We start from the raw sequence: 18,365 nt of genomic DNA, 5'->3' as shown, positions 1-18,365 counted from the left end.
CAAATCGAAGACACGGATTTTGAGACGAAGGGAGTACAATTTACACGGCTCCGGCGGTGAGGAAGGAGCGATGACGGCGACACGCCTTCGGCCCGTTGAAGTGCTCGTAGTCGTTTGTTTCAGTTGTTCGTTGTACCGTCATGATTCACGATGAATAAACCGAAAGTTTTTTTAATAAAATAAAACAAAATAGAATAATAAAGATAAGAAAGGAGAGGGATGGACTTGGCGTAGCATAAGCATTTTGTGTGAGCACAAATGCGCCCGCCATTTGCGTACCAACCATCCGTTTTCTTTTTTCTCTTTTGTTTTTCGAGGGGGAGCCAACCAACCAACCATGAGTTGACGCCCCAGCCCAGCAGACCCCTTCCTCCCTCCCTCCCTCCCTCTTTTATCACTGCCTCCCTCCCGAGCCCACGCCGCACGCGCACCTCCACACCCCCCGAGATCGGAATCGGCGCCTACCCCCGCCGCCGCCATGTCGCCGTCTCTGCTCGGGGTCAGCTCCCCTCTCCCTCTCTCTTCGTCCGGAGGACGGCACGCAGCTGTTGCTGAATTGATCTTGATTTTTTGGTTGGTTCCTTCCTACTGCAGGGGCTCACCAAGTCGCTGGCCATGACCGTGCTCTCCGAGGTCGGGGACAAGACCTTCTTCGCCGCCGCGGTAACCCCACCTCCCCTCCCCTCCCCTCCCCTCCGCATCAACCAATTCACCCCTTCCTAGCACTACTACTCTCTCCGCGAGTCCCGGAACTCTTCCCGCGCGAGCAGCCTGTTCGACGATATGCCTGCCACCGTCGCCGGCGGTGCCTGTGTTGGGTTAGGGGACCAGGGGAGGGGCGAGCAGGCGGTGGAAGCTGCAGATTTCGGCCAGGCACCGACCCAATTCCTGGATCAACAACGAGATCTCAGCTGAGATTAGCAGCTGCTCGGCGTATCCTATCTGCTCCTTTTTTTCCCCCACCCGTCTTGAAAAAGGCAGAGGAATGTTTAGCTCCGTTTTCCGTTCCTCTGCCTCCATTAGTGGAAAATCGGCTGGTTTTCTTGGACGAATCAGCCTGCCTGCCTGCTACTACCATCTTCAGCTCCACTGCACATGGTTTACACGCATAAAGAGGACGACCCTGTTGGTTAGCCTTTTGTTTCTTTTGATTCACTCACTCCCGGGCTGCCGCGCTTCCCGATTTTGCTCTCCACACCAGCTGGGCTCTCCACTTGCGTTGGACTCTTGCTAGTTTTTGGTCGTCCTTTCTTTCACACCGAAATCTGTTTCACCGCCGGGGCAAACCTTTAGAAGCACCGTATCTGCAGCATATTTCTCTTCTTCAGAGAAGGATTGATGCGTTTGACATGGTCCGAAGTAACAGGACAAACATATCCCTCTTTGGTGATACACTAACAGCCATTCCCTACTTCTGCAGAGATTATTATTTTGTACTCACTCTGCTTTGCTCTGTTTCTGTTTTTCCCCTTCATATCTTGGCTTATCATGTTTTCCATTTACCTTCTATACAAGATTCTGGCCATGCGCCATCCCCGGAAGCTCGTCCTGGCTGGCTGTCTATCGGCATTAACAGTGAGAATTTTTCAAACATGCTCTAATCTAGTGTAATGGCCTGTCTTTTTCTGCCTGACTGATTGAGTTTAAAAAAATTCTAGGTGATGACGGCTTTATCTGCTTCTCTCGGCTGGGTTGCACCTAATCTGGTATGTTTTCGTTGCTTATTCACCCTGATATATCCAAAGGCATATGTGTACGCTGCCTATATTCTTCCTGTAACAGTTGCTTTCACTCTGGTGGTGGTCAGTATCATTTTAGAGTTGAAATTATGCTAAGCTCTTGAAATATCCAATGTTAATACTTGATGGAAGTGTGTTTATTTTTTCATTTCAACACGGCGAATCACATTTATAAACCTTGCCCTGAACTCCTGATTATAGCTTTACATTAAATCTTGCAACAACAACTGTTACAATCCTCGTGGTGTATTAGCTGAACCAACGGTGGGCCCCTTCTGAACCTGCTGGTGGATTATTACCACCAACCCTGCTCTCTCTCAACTGTCTTGTTGCGATGATATGCCAAAATTTTCTTCTTGAAGCGTTACCTTGAAAGAAAGCACAGTTTTAACGGTTTTTTGTTTAAACAGATATCACGTAAATGGACTCATCATATCACGACTCTGCTGTTCTTTGTGTTTGGCATCTGGTCATTGTGGGAAGGCTTCAAAGAAGAAGGGTATTGATCTTGGTTGATTGCTTGTTTGCTTTTTAGTTTGTTAACTGTGCACTTGCTTTATGTGGTTGGCATTTTAGTGAAAGATTTCACTAACTCACTAGCTTTTATCGCAGAGAGTCAGAAGACTTGGCTGAATTGGAAGCAAAGCTGGTTTGCAAATTTTATTCTTACCTTATTCTTCTACCGCACTGCAGGTCAAGTACTTTATAACCAACTTCTGCCAAATTTTCAGGATGCGGACTTTAAGAGCAACAAAGGGGAATCGAAAAATAAATCAAAGGTCAGTGGCTCAGTGCATGAGTGACATGCCTTTCTTATATCACAATGCTGCCATACTTTTGTGCCCTTTTTCCCAGTCAGAAGAATGATTTCTGATCTCCAGATATTATCTAGGGAAATATATAAATTGGCAATTCTAATGTGTGTGCATGCAATTGTTGTTGCTTGTGCCAAGTTATAGTGACTTTATGATTTTCATGTAATATTGGCAAAAAATAGTAAAATCAAAAGTCAATCTCCATGTATGTCCGGTTTCACTATTTGTGTGAACTATTAATTTTGTTTTAACAGACACACAGTCTAAAAAACTTGCTTACTGATTTTTTTTAACAAGTTACTTCACTTTCTTTGGGTGTGGATTTTGTGCACCTGGGCTGTGTGCTTTCTTAATTTCAGATTGCATGTAGGTATCAGAATTAACTGTGTGTCTTGAAGTCCTTGTGAGAAACATGTCGATTGTAGTTTGCATCATGATAATGACAAGATTGAGGAGCTAAAAGAACCTTTTGGGCGTTTAAGTTTGTTTTTTCTGCACAAGCCACAAGAATCCAAAAGTTTGAAGTAAACTTGAAATTGGTGCATAATAAATACTTAGTCATCTACATGTGGGAATCTTTTATAGCATGGGAATTTTGTGACTTTGTGCCTGGAGCACATGCCCCCAAGCTCTATTGGGCCTTACTGGCTTTTTATATGAGCCCATGGAGCATCAGATACTCCCTCCGTCCCAAAATAAGTGTCTTAAGCTTAGTACAATTTTGTACTAGAGCTAGTACAAAGTTGAGACAGTTATTTTGGGACAGAGGGAGTATTAATTATTCTTTGTATGCTTACCTGGATGTGCAACTCAAATATTTTTCACATGTTAGGCAACTGAGGATACAAAGAAAAAGCAAAGGCCATTTCTCATGCAGTTCTTCTCACCAATTTTTATCAAGGTATCATCTACTGATCTATGGAAGAAATGGTAGACAAATGTGGTGCTTGTGGTTCCATCTTAACATTTACATGTCCATTCACTTGTGTGCTGTAGGCATTTTCCATCACTTTCTTTGGCGAGTGGGGTGACAAGAGCCAGGTAAGTTGCACAAAAAGATTGTTCTATTCGCCCCCTTCCAAAGCACCTCTTGATGTTATTGGTAGAATGATCTGGTACATTGCCTAACCTTTTCTTCTCAGATTGCTACGATTGGCTTGGCTGCTGATGAGAACCCATTTGGTGTGGTCATCGGGGGAGTCATGTAGGGCCGCTTCTTTTGTACAGTCCTTTTAGAATGGTTCACTGTGTGTTGTTGTTCCTGACAAAACCTCTTATTGTGCTCAGAGCTCAAGCACTATGCACTACCGCTGCCGTCATGGGAGGGAAGAGCCTGGCCTCTCAGATATCCGAGAAGATGGTATGTAGGAATTGCTGTCTGAAGCCTGTTTTGCGGTACTCTCTGCGAACGACTCAAATGCCCCTACATCTAACGCGACGCTTACCTTGTTTCAGGTCGAATTGTCAAGCGGGGTGCTGTTCCTGCTGTTCGGCATAATGTCCTTGTTGTCAGGACCAGAAGGGCAGTTGTAATTTCTCCAGGAACTTCGGCAGGACTCGCCAGCCAGTATGGCCTACTGGAGTAGTTACTAAGCTTACCTTATTTGATGGGTGATGGCGACGAAAGCCAGCCGTCCTTGGCAAACTGGATGGCGATTCATTAGTTTAGTCAACAACACATTGTAACATTTGGCTTGCCACTCATAAATAACTTGATGTTACTAAAATCTCTGCTGATGGCTTCCTATTGGTCCAGAAACCTGGAAATATGCAGTAAAAACCGCTGTAGAATTGTCATGCTCGCTGTACGAGTGTGAACTGCAGGGCGTTGGCCCTCAATCTCGAAGGGCGACGAGTAGCTTTGAGTTGGGTTATTTGCCTTTAAAAGGTCCAGATGAATTTTTGTCCTTTTTTCTTTCATCTTAGGGATGGTACATCATACAGTACTGGTTCTGTCGTACTGTATCAACATGGCACAGTTTAGTGGACTGGCAAACCTGACGTTCCTTAAAACCATCTAGGCTACACTTGAGTATTTAAAACACTTGGGAGTGTGATATGTTCAACTGCAGCAAACTTCATTTTGTAACTTACAGGAATAAGTGACGCTTGGTTGTGTCATTCCTGTGTATTTCTATATGTTTTTATAAGGCGAAAAGCAGAAAGCCCGACGTGCATTAGCATTTCCCCCACCACCAATACGTTCCTCCAGCGCTTCGGAGCACTCCACCTCCTTCTTCGGCTCCTCCAGCGCGTCGGAGCAGTCCTCCTCAGGCGCGTCATAGCAGTCCTCCTCCTTTGGCTCCTCCTCAGACGCGTCATAGCAGTCCTCCTCCTTCGGCTCCTCCTCGGGCGTGTCGGACAGCGGTCCTCGTCCTTCGGCTTCTCCTCAGACGCGTCGGACAACAATCCTCCTCCTCCGGTTCCTCCTCAGGCGCGTCATAGCAGTCCTCCTCCTTCGGCTCTTCTTCAGGCGCGTCGGACAACGATCCTCGTCCTTCGGCTTCTCCTCAGGCGCGTCGGATAGCAATCCTCCTCCTTCGACTCCTTCTCAGGCGCGTCCGAGCAGTCCGCCTCCTCCGCAACGGCGGAAGACAGACGTCGTCGCCGCTCCGTCGAAAATTACACAAGTAAGAAAGATGTCGCCTCCTCCTCCTTCTCTCAAGCGGAAGACAGAGTCCGTCGTCGCTTTGGCGGCTAGCAGTGATGCAATGTTAGCAAAACGAAGAAGTGGGAAAACAATTCCCCAGCTCGGCCAACAGAAGAAGCAATCGTGCCCCCCGCTCAAGGTGTCTAGCGATATCGTCATCGCTAATGATTCGGGGTTGCTGCCCGGTACCAATCCTGGTGATTACATGAACGATTCAGTAATTTTTGAGATAGCTGAGGTAACAAATGAAGAAACATATGAATACGTGCTCGGGAAGCCTCTCGTCAAACCTGGTCATCCTCCTCTAACACCGAGGATGCACGAATTGCATGAGTGGTACATGAACATCTTCACGGAGACTAGGAAAGAGTCTATGTATATGAGAGTGAAAAAAGATCACGATTTCATTGGAGCTACAATGCTGCTTCTTGAATTTGAGGAGTTATTTTAGTTATACAATGAACTGGCCCTCGACAAACAACTCCTGACTTCCTACTGTTTGTAAGTATAACTTCTATAGTTAAGTATCTAGCTCAGCTCGTTCATTGCATGTATCTATAATTATCCTCACCGTATATATTATGCAGATTGAAGATCGTCGAATTAAAAAAAGCAGGAATCTTCAACGTTGGATTCATTAGCCCAGAATCGGTAAATGTATTGTCGGTACGAAATGAAACCAAAGAGACCGAGGTTAAGTTGCTAAATTCGTTTCTTGCAAATCAAAACAAAAGGGAAATACTCTTTCCTTACAACTTCAAGTGAGTGTTGCTGTCTTCTTTGTATACTCGGTTTCGCTTACTCGAGGTTAAGTAAATGTAATTGATGAGTTATATATGCGTGCGCAGTTACCACTTTATTTTGCTATCCATTAAGCTTGACGTGGCAAAAGTAATTGTCTTAGACTCGAAACGTGAAGATCCCGAGGATTATGCGGACATGACTGCAATGCTTAAGAAGTAAGTTCACTCAATACCGGGACCATATCGGCATGCAACTTTCGTTAATTTCCTGATATCAAGTAATAATTTTCTTTGCCTGGCAGGGTTTGGAAGAAGTTCACGAATAAGGTTCGTGGTATACCCAAAGAGTTGCAATTTACGCACCTACAGTAAGTAGTACTAGCTAGTTCCGCGCATCTCTAATTGATTCAAATTTTCATCAATATACCATTACCATGCTTGCTTATAAGTTTGATTGAATTCTATATATTCTCGTAAAGTGCTTGTACCAGGTAGTTGGGACTGAAAAATGTGCATACTACGTATGCGAGTTCATTCGCCTCTCGACCTCTGGGCCGGGCATCTCTGACGAACAATTGAAGTACGTAAATAATATTCACAATTTTATTTTATATATTATACCATCAATTGTGTTGAGTTTTATTCATATATATGCATGTATTGACCCCCTTCTTTAAATTAGATCTGGAAGAAGCGGGATGAACCCCTATGAGATGATGGCATACGAGCAATTCAAGAGGAATTGACGGGATTCTTTCTTGACCACGTCATACCTAAAGACGGAAAATACCATGTGAGCTATTTGTGATTGGATCTTAGGTAGATGATGTTAGGCATTGTAAAAGATGTTAAGTATTGTAAATGGTTTCCTTTATTTTCTTATTAGCTAGCGTCATGTTCTCTATATATGTATAGTAACTAGTGTCGACCAAACACGGAGAAAGAGAGGACACTTCTCTCTATTAGCTAGCTAACACAATATGAAACCACTAAATTAACCCTCCAAACACCCCCACCCCCGCGTTAAAAAAACAAAAACTCCAGCTCCGGCCAGATGCTGACGCGTGGATGCCATGTTGTCTCGGTTGGTGTGACCAACCGGGACTAAAGGCCCTCCTGTTAGGGCTCCCCGCAGCGGCCACGTGGAGACCATTCGGTCCTGGTTCGTAAGCGAACCGGGACTAAAGATTTTGGGCTTTAGTCCCGACCATTTAGTCCCGGTTCAAGAACCGAGGCTAATGGGCCTCTGGAACCGGGACAAATGGACCATTTTCTACTAGTGTTGCCGCCATCACTGCTCATGCCTTTCGCGTCGGAGGTGCAGCCGTTGCCGTCGTAACCGGACCGCGGGGTTCCCCGAACCTTCGGATCGCAATGGGACCCAAAATGAGGGAGTAATCGCATAGAAAACTGGCCAAAATAGGCCAAAACTGCGCGTCTTGACAAGTTCCTCGTAACCGGACCCCGGGGTTCGCTAAACGTTCGGGACGCCCCGTGACCCAAAATCAGTGAGTAATAGTAAAGAAAACTGACGAGAATAGGCCAAATCCGCGAATATTAACGAGTTCCCCGTAAACGGACGGCGGGGTTTCCCAAACGTTTGTATCACAGTTGGACCCAAAATGAGTGAGTAATAGCATAGAAAACTGGCTAAAATTGGCCAAGACTGCGCGTCTTGCCAAGTTCCTCGTAACCGGACCCAGGGTTCCGTGAATGTTCGGGTCGCCCCGGGACCTAAAATCAGTGAGTAATAGTAAAGAAAACTGGCCTAAATAGGCCAAATATTCGAGTATTAACGAGTTCCCTATAACCGGACAGCGGGGTTCCCCAAACGTTCGGATCGAAGTGGGGCTCAAAATGAGTGAGTAATCGCATATAAAATTGGCCAATATAGGCCACTACTGCGTGTCTTAACAAGTTCCTCATAACCAGACCCCGGAGTATCTCACTCACCCACGCCCCTCCCCGTACGGGGAAACCCTAGGATCAATCTGGCAGTAGCGTCGTCATCGTCGCATTCCTTTCTGAAGGTGTTGCTTGTTATGCGGTGGTCCGAAATGCTAGGAGCGTGATGGATATCTTCAGAGGAAATCGTTTTCGTCGAGCCGACTCTGTTGTCGTTCTTTTCTTTTTATTTTTTTATTTCTTTTGGGCATTCTTATGTTGTGTGTCCCGGCATATCGATCTTTGTTGTATTCGATGGTTGCTAAATCTATATATTGGGGCGAAAGACTATTTCGATGTTTTCGTGAGAGAGTTTCCGTTTGACAACCACAATAATCAATGTCGATCGGGACAGATTTGGACCTGTGGTGACTTACTTGTGCCATCTGTCATGGCTTGGTGAGTGGGTAATGCTAGTCTTGTTGTTGAAGCCAACAAGGACAAGCTAGAGAACCAGCAAGTCATGACTGTGAAGTCGATGCTAGTCTTGTGGTTGAAGCTCAAATTTGCTTTGTGCGAATTAAATAAAGCTCAATTTGAAAGCATTGTGCATGTGCATGTGCACACCCAGCCACTTCAAAATTCTTGGTCCCCAATCACTTAAGGTGCCTGTGTCCACATCCGTTCACAAGTCCATGTGCCTTATTTTGGTGAGGAAGATCAGTAGCATGAATGCTTACAAGGATTTCTGATGCACCCACTATTTAGCATCAAATGATTTTTCCATATAACCGGAGTGTATTTGGAAGACCACTCGGCTTAGGCAGACACGTGCCAACCCCTGAAGTATGTCGAGCACGGTCCTCGGCTTATCGTGAGCACTCAAGAGTGCGTGTATATTTGTGCCATCGAAGCTTAGGCTCAATACTCCGGCTTATAGAGGTCGGCCGGTCGTTATCCGTTTATTTTTCCGAGAGCCGCATTTTTATCATTGGGTTATACATAAGCCGAGTAGCCGTGAAACGACATTTAGCTTACAAGGTCTAATCTGATCCAAATGAAGCCGACTACTGTAAGCCGGCTTACTCTTCGATCGCCCAGGTTAAATTGGACTTCACCGAGTATGTTTCATACTCGGCTTCATTTATTTTTCATGTAGTGATAGATACATCCTAATATAAAAGCGTTTAGATTACTATTTTAATAATCTAAACGCTTTTTATATTAGTTTATGGAGGGAGTACAATACAACACATCCTGAACAGTACAGTAGAAAATTCACTTGCAGCAAACTGAACTACATACATACAGAGAGTAGAGGAAATTACTTTAACATTTCCATCGATAAAAATTTGATAGAACATCCATCGATCCAATGGAAAAGCTATATTGCCATCATTTATTCCTGATCATCTCTTTTCAACAATGCCAGCTACCAAGCACCTGCCATAGTTGATAAGTATGTTGGAGTACTAGTACTTTTCTGACCCAAATTCAAATAATCTGAGAGACTGAAATTCAGTGTTGATTTACCACAACACGAACACGATGTTTGCGTATTTCGGAATGATGAATGGACAGCTAGTTCGTGCTGAACCGAGATAGGATTGCTGGCAACTTGATATGAATTATATGGAAGGGTTTCAAGATGTGCTAACCCGCACGACACCTTGACTCCACTGATCTTGATGACTTCCTGGCACCGCACCTCGGCACCACCGCTCCCGCCAACGATTTTCTTTCACCGCCTTGCCGACGACAGCATGTCGCCTCCCTCCTTGTCGCCCCGCTGAACGACCATTGCTTGATCTTCCTCATCGCTGCACCATCCAGCGAATTCATGGCCCGCCCTGAGGCGTTAGTAGGTCACCACCCTGGGGCAAGCGCAGCTTCAAATCCTCGAACCTTGGTCTATATATCAATTGTTGGAAACTCACCTACAGGATCGACCACATCAAAGTAGATGAACACAAAAAATTGTTGCCATGGGTACGTCTGGTACCCTAAAATTCCTCTTTATTTCTTTGATTGACTTATTGTTCCTTTTTTTATTTCTTCTCCTTTCTTAACTCTCCGATCACGGTACAAGAAAACTCACACGCAGGTGTTACGTATATATATGCTGGCACCAGCCGACTCAATACCTCCTAAACCTGCACGTGCTTGGACTCCTATTCTACTCAGACTAACCAATTCTAATACTCCCAAACGTACTAAGCTAGGACACGGCCTGAATACTAGTCCGCCGGACTACACCTTGACGTTTACCTGAACACTTGTACCTAGTAGTACTATACCTGGTGACTAATCAACCGAGCTAGCACTAATCAACTGTATTCAACCAGATTACCTAACAATTTCTTCCTAATCTTGACACTTTGTCCTCTGTGCTTCTCCGGTCATGGCTCGTTGACGATTCATCCCTCGTCGTCTTATTCGCTCGCACCATGTCAAGTAAAATTAACGGCCTTGATTGCTTGCAACAATCTCTTCCCAATTTTGATTTGGTGAATTTACAGAAAACCTGAAATATTCCTTGGACTATTCAGCCTTGCTAGTAACCTGTGGAATACATCACTCGGTGGACATCACCATCCATCCTAGTAAGATATATGTCGACTCCTTGTGAATCACACCAGTGCGTGCACTACACCACGCACTCCAGCCTCATGTAGAGACATTGCCATATTAAAGAGACTCACCTTCACCGGTCTACCATCCCCACATACTTACTTGATCCTCCCGCCGAGACACATAGACGACCTGGTAACTTCATCTTCAACGCCTCCTCACAGAGATGAGCACTTGGACACGACAACGCTAACACGACGACGACGACCGAGATGTGCTAACCCGCACGACACCTTGACTCCCCGGACGATGATCTTGATGACTTCCTGGCACCACACCTCGGCACCACCGCTCCCGCCAGCCGACAACAGCATGTCGCCTCCCTCTTTGTCGCCCCGCCGAACGACCATCGCTTGATCCTCCTTATTGATGCACCACCCAGCGAATTCATGGTCCGCCCCGAGGCGCTAGTAGGTTACCACCCCGGGGCAAGCGCGACTTCAAATCCCCGAACCTTTCTCTAGATACCAATTGTTGAAATCCCCGAACCTTGCTCTAGATACCAATTGTTGGAAACTCGTCGACAGGATCAATCACATCAAAGTAGATGAACACACATACACAAAAAACTCTTGCAAAGGGTATGTCTCATACCCTCTAAATTCCAATTTATTTCTTTAATTGACTTCTTTTTCATCTTTTTATTGCTTTTTCTCCTTTCCTTAACTCTCCGATTACGGTACAAGAAAACTCTCGCGCAGGTGTTACATATATATATGCAGGCACCTTCCGACTCAATACCTCCTAAACTTACACGTGCTTGGACTCCTAATTTTATTCAGCCTAACCAATCATTATACTCCCAAACGTACTAAGCTAGGACACAGCCTGAATACTAGTCCTAGCCGGACTCCACCTTGACGTTTACCTGAACACTTGTACGTAGCAGTACTATATCTTTACCTAATCTATACCTAATACCTAATAATAAAGAGGCTATCGCTTCCGTCGGAAAACCCACCGCGTCATTTTTATAAAAAAGCCCCTGTAATTTTTGTTATTCAACCCGCGCTCTATCATTTATCTGCAACGTAAAAGAAAAAAACGATTCGCTGCAAAAATTATACCTGTACACATCGCCTCCTCCCGTCGACCCTGGGCCACCCTGGCCTGTGCCCAGGTCGCCGCCACACCACTCGCCGCCGCGGCCGACCTCAACCGCCACCGCTGCCGATCTCAACCCACCCGCCTCCGCGGCCATACCTCTCCCCACTCACTGCCCCCGTTGCGGCGCTCGAGCGCATCGCGTCGACCCTGGTCCACCATGGCCTGCGCCCAGGCCGCTGCCACACCACTCGCCGCCGCGACCGATCTCAACCCACCCGCCTCCGCGGCCGTACCTCTGCCCGCTTGCTGCCTCCGTTTCGGCGCTCGAGCACAGCTTCTGGATCAAATCAACGCGACAACTACAGTGGCTGGGGATGATGCGTCTGCTCGATGCAGAACGGCGGCGGCGCGCGGATAAGGCGTGGAGGAGCGAAGTACTTGCAGGTGGAGGCGGGCCTCCATGGCTCACACGGGGAACTCCGAGGTTATGGCGCGGCAACGGCGACTCCTTATGGCCAGATAGAGACGCCTAACCCTTGCTCCCCTCATTGTATCCCCTCCTCCGGCAGAAACTCATCATCTCGTGAGATCCCCTCTATTGAATGTAAGATTGCATTGTCGTAGAGACAGAGAATGAAACACCACCTTCAGTTTGTCATCTGATCCCACATTCTCTACCCCATGAGTGAAATAAGATAACAGTCCATTGATAAATTCACGTAGCCTCTTTGTTTTGCTTTGCTTGTTCCGCTCAATTTCTCATCATGGTGAAATTAACAATGGACGGGTTGATTTCTCAACAAAATAGGATAGGACTGACTACATTAGTTAGTTAGCTTATTATTTTAATAAATCAAAATGATTAAAAGCGTGTGGTATTTTTTTCTCCCGTTGCAACGCACGGGCCCTTTTGCTAGTAATAATAAAGAGGCTATCGCTTCCGTCGGAAAACCCACCGAGGTGATTTTACAAAAAAGTCCTTACTGTTTATGACATTAAACTCGTAGTATACATTAAATATTTTTTTAAATACTCATATCTTTTAAACCGTAACTCCAAATTTAACATATTATACATGGAATTTGATTAGAAAAATATGTAGAATTTAAATATGATATTATTTTATCTGTTAAACGTTTAATAAAAATACTATCTAGGGTGCAATCTTAATAAATAAGTCATTATTCGTCTTTCTTTCATACCGGTACTCATCCGGGTTGGGAATGAACACGTCAACAAAATCAGGATTAACGATGAAACTGAAGGTCACTTGACTCATTCTTTGTACGTATTAAATCTACATGCAAGCCGTGTTAAGATAGAAGACCTGTGAAATTTTGAACTGCACTTTTGTAGGATAAGACCATCTTTATTTGTATCGTAACTATAAATTCTCAAATTATAGACATTTTTTTTATAAATTAAGAGCGTGTGCCGTGTGGTATTTCTTTCTCCCGTTGCAACGCATGGGCCCTTTTGCTAGTTGATGACTAATTAACTTAGCTAGTACCGTATTTAACAAGGGGAAGATTACCTAACATTCCTGAAACGAATCAAAGTGATTGATCTATCATTGTCGATGGTTACAGGGAGTATATATAACTCCTGGAGAGACGCGACGACAGAGAGGAGATGCGTCGGTTCCAGGAAAGATGGAGAGAGACGCCCGTGCGGGAGGAAACCGCTCGAACGGTTACTCAAGAGGAGATTTTCCCCTAATTTATGTAATTAGTTTTAACACTTCCCCTAATCTACGCTTGACCATGTGGAGTCATCTTCATGATTGTCCGGGAAGCTTTATCATCAAAAACTCTTCTTCAAAAGTTCTTCATAAAGACTTTGATGAAAACCTGAAATGTAAACTCACAAAGAGATAGCATAATGTGATTTTATTGAACAAGGATATCTCAAGAAGAGACTCCCCCTGTTGCCTGCAAGTCTCTAAGTCGTCGCATACCAATTCCGTGAACATATTTCTAGAATGTTGAGTTTGGTAGAGACTTAGTAAACAAATCAGCAAGGTTGTCACATGATTTGACTTGCAGAATGCTTATTTTCCCGCTTTTCTGAAGATTGTGGGGGAAAAACCATTTAGGAGAAATATGCTTAGTGATATTGCTCTTGATATATCCTGTCTGCATCTGTGCAACACATGCCGCATTATCCTCATAGATAATGGTGGGTGATTCAATAGAACCAATTCCACATGACTGTTGTATGTGGTTTATCATTCTGCGAAGCCATACACATTCACATGACGCTTCAAATAATGAAATTATTTCAGAATGATTGGTAGATGTAGCCACTAGAGTCTGTTTGGAAGACTTCCATGATATAGCTGTACCACCATGTAGGAACACAAAACCGGTCTGAGATCTGGCATTATGGGGATCAGACAAATAACCGGCATCTGCATACCCAATCATATCAGAGTCCAGATTTTGCTGGAACTAAAAAAATAGGCCAAGATCCTTTGTGCCTTGGAGATATCGAAAGATATTCTTTACTCCAGACCAATGTCGTTTGGTGGGAGCTGCGCTGTGTCTAGCAAGTAGATTCACTGCAAATGCAATATCAGGTCTTGTGCAATTTGCAAGATACATAAGCGCTCCAACTGCACTGAGATATGGAACTTCAGGTCCCAACACCTCTTCTCCATCATCCCTCGATCTGAACGGGTCTTTCTCTACGTCTAGAGATCGAACCACCATAGGAGTTATAGATGGATAGGATTTGTCCATATTGAATTTCTCCAATATTTTCTGGATATAGGCAGCTTGGTGTACCATGATTCCCGAGGGAAGGTGCTCAAGTTGAATACCTAAGCAAAATTTGGTTTTACCCAAATCCTTCATCTCAAATTCCATCTTTAGGTGATTGCGTGCTTCATCAATGTCTGGTGCACTGCCAATGATGTTGAGATCATCAACATACACAAAAATGATGCAAAATCCTGTAGAGGACTTCTTGATGAAGACACATGGGCAATCATCACTATTGGAGTAACCTCTCTGAAGAAGGAACTCACTTAGTCGGTTGTACCACATCCGTCCCGACTGTTTTAAGCCATACAATGACTTATTCAGCTTTACACTGTTATTCGGGACGGAGATTCCGTCAGGAACCTTCATATATATGTCCGAATCTAGTGCCCCGAAAAGATATGCGGTCACGACGTCCATCAACTGCATGGATAGACGATTTTGCACTGCCATAGATATAAGATATCGGAAAGTGGTTCCACTCATTACTGGAGAGTATGTTTCATTGAAATCAATGCCGGGTTTCTGCGTAAAACCTTGTGCTACGAGCCTTGCTTTATATCTCACCACCTCATTGTTCTCATTCCGTTTCCGGAGGAAAACCCATTTGAATCCCACGGGGAAAACATTGGGAGGTGTAGGTATTGCTTCAGTGAATACCTTCCTTTTGTTAAGCGAGGCAATTTCTGCTTGGATTGCATCCTTCCATTTAGGCCAGTCGGAGCGCCTTTGGCACTCGACGATAGACCTTGGATCATGATCAGTGATAAGGGTATCTGCAATCTTTTCAGCAAAATATATGTCGACAGTCGTAGTCTTGCGGTCAAATGATTCTCCAGAATCAACATAGTTGATGGAAATTTCCTGCACCCCTAGAGACTCTTCGTGATTTCCCAATACGGTTGAGTCTGGGTGTTCCGATGTTCCAGCCAGTTTGTGCACACTAGAGCTGGGTTGTGTAGGTTGTCCTTCCACTGGGTGTGAACTACCCATCAGGTGTTTGTCAACGTTAAGTTGACCTGCATTTACTAACTCCGAGGATTTTCTCCTTGATTTCCTTTGCTGCTTGCTAGAAGCTAGCTCCAGGTCAGAGGCCATACTACTCCCCCTCTTTTTAGGAACAGGGAGTTGAGTGGTTTTTATTGGTACCTCCACTCTTTCTGGCGCGTTTCTGGCCGGATTTAAGGATTTTGTAACACCTTTTAGATCAGTAAATGAATCTGGCAGATTATTTGCAAGATGTTGCAAATTAATGATCTTCCGAACTTGAAGTTTGGTCTCATGGGTACGTGGATCAGAGGATGAAATGGTATGAGCATTCCAATCAATTTCCGGGCATTCTTTCTGGTACTTGAAATCTTCCCCTAATGCCGAAAAATGTTCCTCATTAAATATGCAATCAACGTGACGGGCTCTGAACAGATCCCCAGTTAGGGGTTCCAGGTACTTGATAATCGACGGTGATTTGTACCCCACATAGATCCCCAACTTTCTGTGTGGGCCCATAGATGTCCGCTGTGGTGGTGAGATCGGGATGTATGCAGCACATCCGAACTTACGCAGATGGGAAATGCTAGGAGGATTTCCACGTACCAATTCCAGAGGGGAAGAACTGTGATATGCAGTTGGCCTCAATTGTATCAAGTCAGCAGCGTGTAAAACTGCATGACCCCAACAAGAGGTTGGCAAGTTGCAATTCGTCAACAAAGGTCTTGCAATGAGTTTAATCCTCTTAATTAATGCTTCAGTCAAACCATTTTGTGTATGGACATATGGAACCGGGTGCTGAACTTCAATCCCCAAAGCCATGCAATAATCATTGAAAGCATGTGAGGAGAATTCTGCAGCGCTGTCCATTCGAATTGTCTTAATTCGACTTTCAGGATAATGGGCTTGCAACTTAATGGCTTGCCACATTATTTTGGCAAATGCATGGTTTCGTGTGGACAGAAGACACACATGTGACCATCGTGTAGATGCGTCAATCAGAACCATGAAATACCGGAATGGTCCAGATAATGGCTGAATAGGACCACAAATGTCTCCTTGAATACGTTCAAGGAACTGAAGTGGTTCAGCTTGTATTTTGAGATGCGAGGGCCTCAAAATTAGCTTTCCCGTGGCACAAGATGTGCACACAAAATCAGAAGATTGAGGAAATTTTGACTCAAGCAAATTATGACCAATGGAATTGCTAGTAATTTTTCTCATCATCTCGATTCCGGGATGGTCCATGCGATCATGCCAGGTTTGGAATGCGTCAACATTCTGAAAAAATACTTTGTATGCAACATGTTCCACGGGTTTGATGTACGTATAGTACAAACCAGACGATAGAGAAGGAATTTTCTCATGTACCTTTTTGCCATATCCGTGATCTTTAGTAAAGAGTAAATACTCCTCTTTGTTGTCTTCATGGGTTTCAATATGAAAACCATTCTTACGGATATATCGATAACTGATCAGGGTACGTGATGAGTCAGGATACAATAAAGCATCCTCTATCGTCACTTGTGTACCACTTGGGAGTGTGAATATGGCACGTCCAGTACCAACAATCACTGTATCACGTCCAGCGATAGTTATAATATCTCCATTCATCTTTTTCAGAGTTTGGAAATATTTTATCTCCCTCAGTATGGAGTTTGTGGTACCACTGTCCACAAGGCATAATTCCTCTTCCATCGGATTGTCCCCGTAGAAAAACTATATAAAAACGAAAGAATTTTCAATAAGAAAACCTTATGTTAATACATAGAATACAATCTTTATTATATCAAATGTGTTGATACAATACAATATAAAGACAACAACAAACTTATGTTCTTATTACAATCATCACAAATGGACATAGTTAAATAGATCACTAAGGAGGTCGAGGGACTAGTCAAAGTCGCCAAACACATCGTTTGAGGTGTACTCAAGTAACATGGCCTCCGTTTCAGCAGGGTCCTCAAGTGGATAAGGAATCATGGCGTTGCTCGGTCCAGGAGGAATATCCTGAGAATCGCCAGCTCCATTTGCGCTATGCGGATGTAGGTTGAAGTTAGCTTCAAGCCTTTTCCCTTGAGGTGCTTTGCGTCCCTGAGATTGCTGGTAGAGCATGACCAGATGCTTGGGCACTGAGCACTTTTCAGTAGAATGCGAGTAGCATCCACATTTGTTGCAAAGTTTAGATTTATCGAACTTTGGCTTTGCAGTGCCTTTGCCTTTGCCAATGTTTGTGAATTTTCTGTTCCCATTGCGCTTGTGCTTGTGCTCAGAATTGGAATGTTTACCTCGAAAGGTACCATTAAACTTCTGTCTATTCGCGACATTCAGATGAACTTCAGGTAAAGGTTGTGCCCCAACTGGGCGCTGAGAGCCATTCTTAGCGAGTAGCTCATCATGCTTTTCAGCCTGAAGTAACATGTGAATAAGCTCGGAATAGACAGTGTAGTTGCGAGCACGGTATTGTTGTTGGAGTATCCTGTCTGAAGGGAGCATGGTAGATAAAGTTTTCTCTATTTTCTCCCCCTCAGTAGGTTCCTTCTCACAAAAGCGCAGTTTGGAACATATCTTATGAACAGCATGATTGTACTCACCAATGGACTTGAAATCCTGAAGACGGAGATGAGTACAATCATGGAGTGCTTCTGGCAGGACTACTGCCTTCTGCTGTTCATACCTCGTTTTCAGGGCCAGAAACAGAGTACTAGGAGATTCCTCCTGTAAATACTCAGACTTGAGATCTGGATGAATATGGTGCCTTATGATGAATAAGGCAGCATAATTCTGCTGTTCTGTCAGCGGCGTGGCTCCAGCCGGGAGAGGAGTCTCCGGGGGCTGGATTGCACGCGCTATCCCACGGGACGCAAGACTGATCTTGATGTCCATAGCCCATGTAGGGTAATTGTGGCCATTGAGGGCAAGCTCCTCAAATTCTTTGGCAGTCATCTTTGCCGGCAAGTTTCGATCTCTTCTTCTCTCTGTGTTCTTCCGCTCGTGGGTTGAGTTCTACGTGCTGATAACGTGAAACGAATCAAAGTGATTGATCTATCATTGTCGATGGTTACAGGGAGTATATATAACTCCTGGAGAGACGCGACGACAGA

At 44.6% G+C, this 18,365-nt stretch overlaps 1 protein-coding gene across 1 annotated transcript; it reads left to right on the top strand.

The window, feature by feature from the left end:
• Nucleotides 1–262: 262 nt before the first annotated feature.
• LOC123407727 (GDT1-like protein 5) lies at nt 263–4,283 on the top strand. The gene is made up of 12 exons (XM_045100920.1): nt 263–499; nt 595–663; nt 1,516–1,575; nt 1,659–1,706; nt 2,150–2,238; nt 2,352–2,388; nt 2,471–2,518; nt 3,387–3,455; nt 3,551–3,595; nt 3,697–3,758; nt 3,842–3,914; nt 4,010–4,283. Exons 1-12 carry the CDS (start codon nt 479–481, stop codon nt 4,085–4,087), a joined length of 699 nt encoding a protein of 232 aa, XP_044956855.1. The 5' UTR covers nt 263–478; the 3' UTR covers nt 4,088–4,283.
• The last annotated feature ends 14,082 nt before the right edge of the window (nt 4,284–18,365 follow it).

This window comes from Hordeum vulgare, chromosome 7H (genome assembly GCF_904849725.1).
Source record: "Hordeum vulgare subsp. vulgare chromosome 7H, MorexV3_pseudomolecules_assembly, whole genome shotgun sequence".
Lineage (NCBI taxonomy): Eukaryota > Viridiplantae > Streptophyta > Magnoliopsida > Poales > Poaceae > Hordeum > Hordeum vulgare.
This window is presented reverse-complemented; position numbering and strand designations above follow the sequence as displayed.

Coding starts and splice junctions, on each gene's coding strand:
- LOC123407727 (XM_045100920.1), top strand. CDS start 479: ATGTCGCCGTCTCTGCTCGGG. Junction 1,576..1,658: donor GCTGTCTATCGGCATTAACA/GTGAGAATTTTT, acceptor AAAAAATTCTAG/GTGATGACGGCTTTATCTGC. Junction 3,596..3,696: donor AGTGGGGTGACAAGAGCCAG/GTAAGTTGCACA, acceptor TTTTCTTCTCAG/ATTGCTACGATTGGCTTGGC.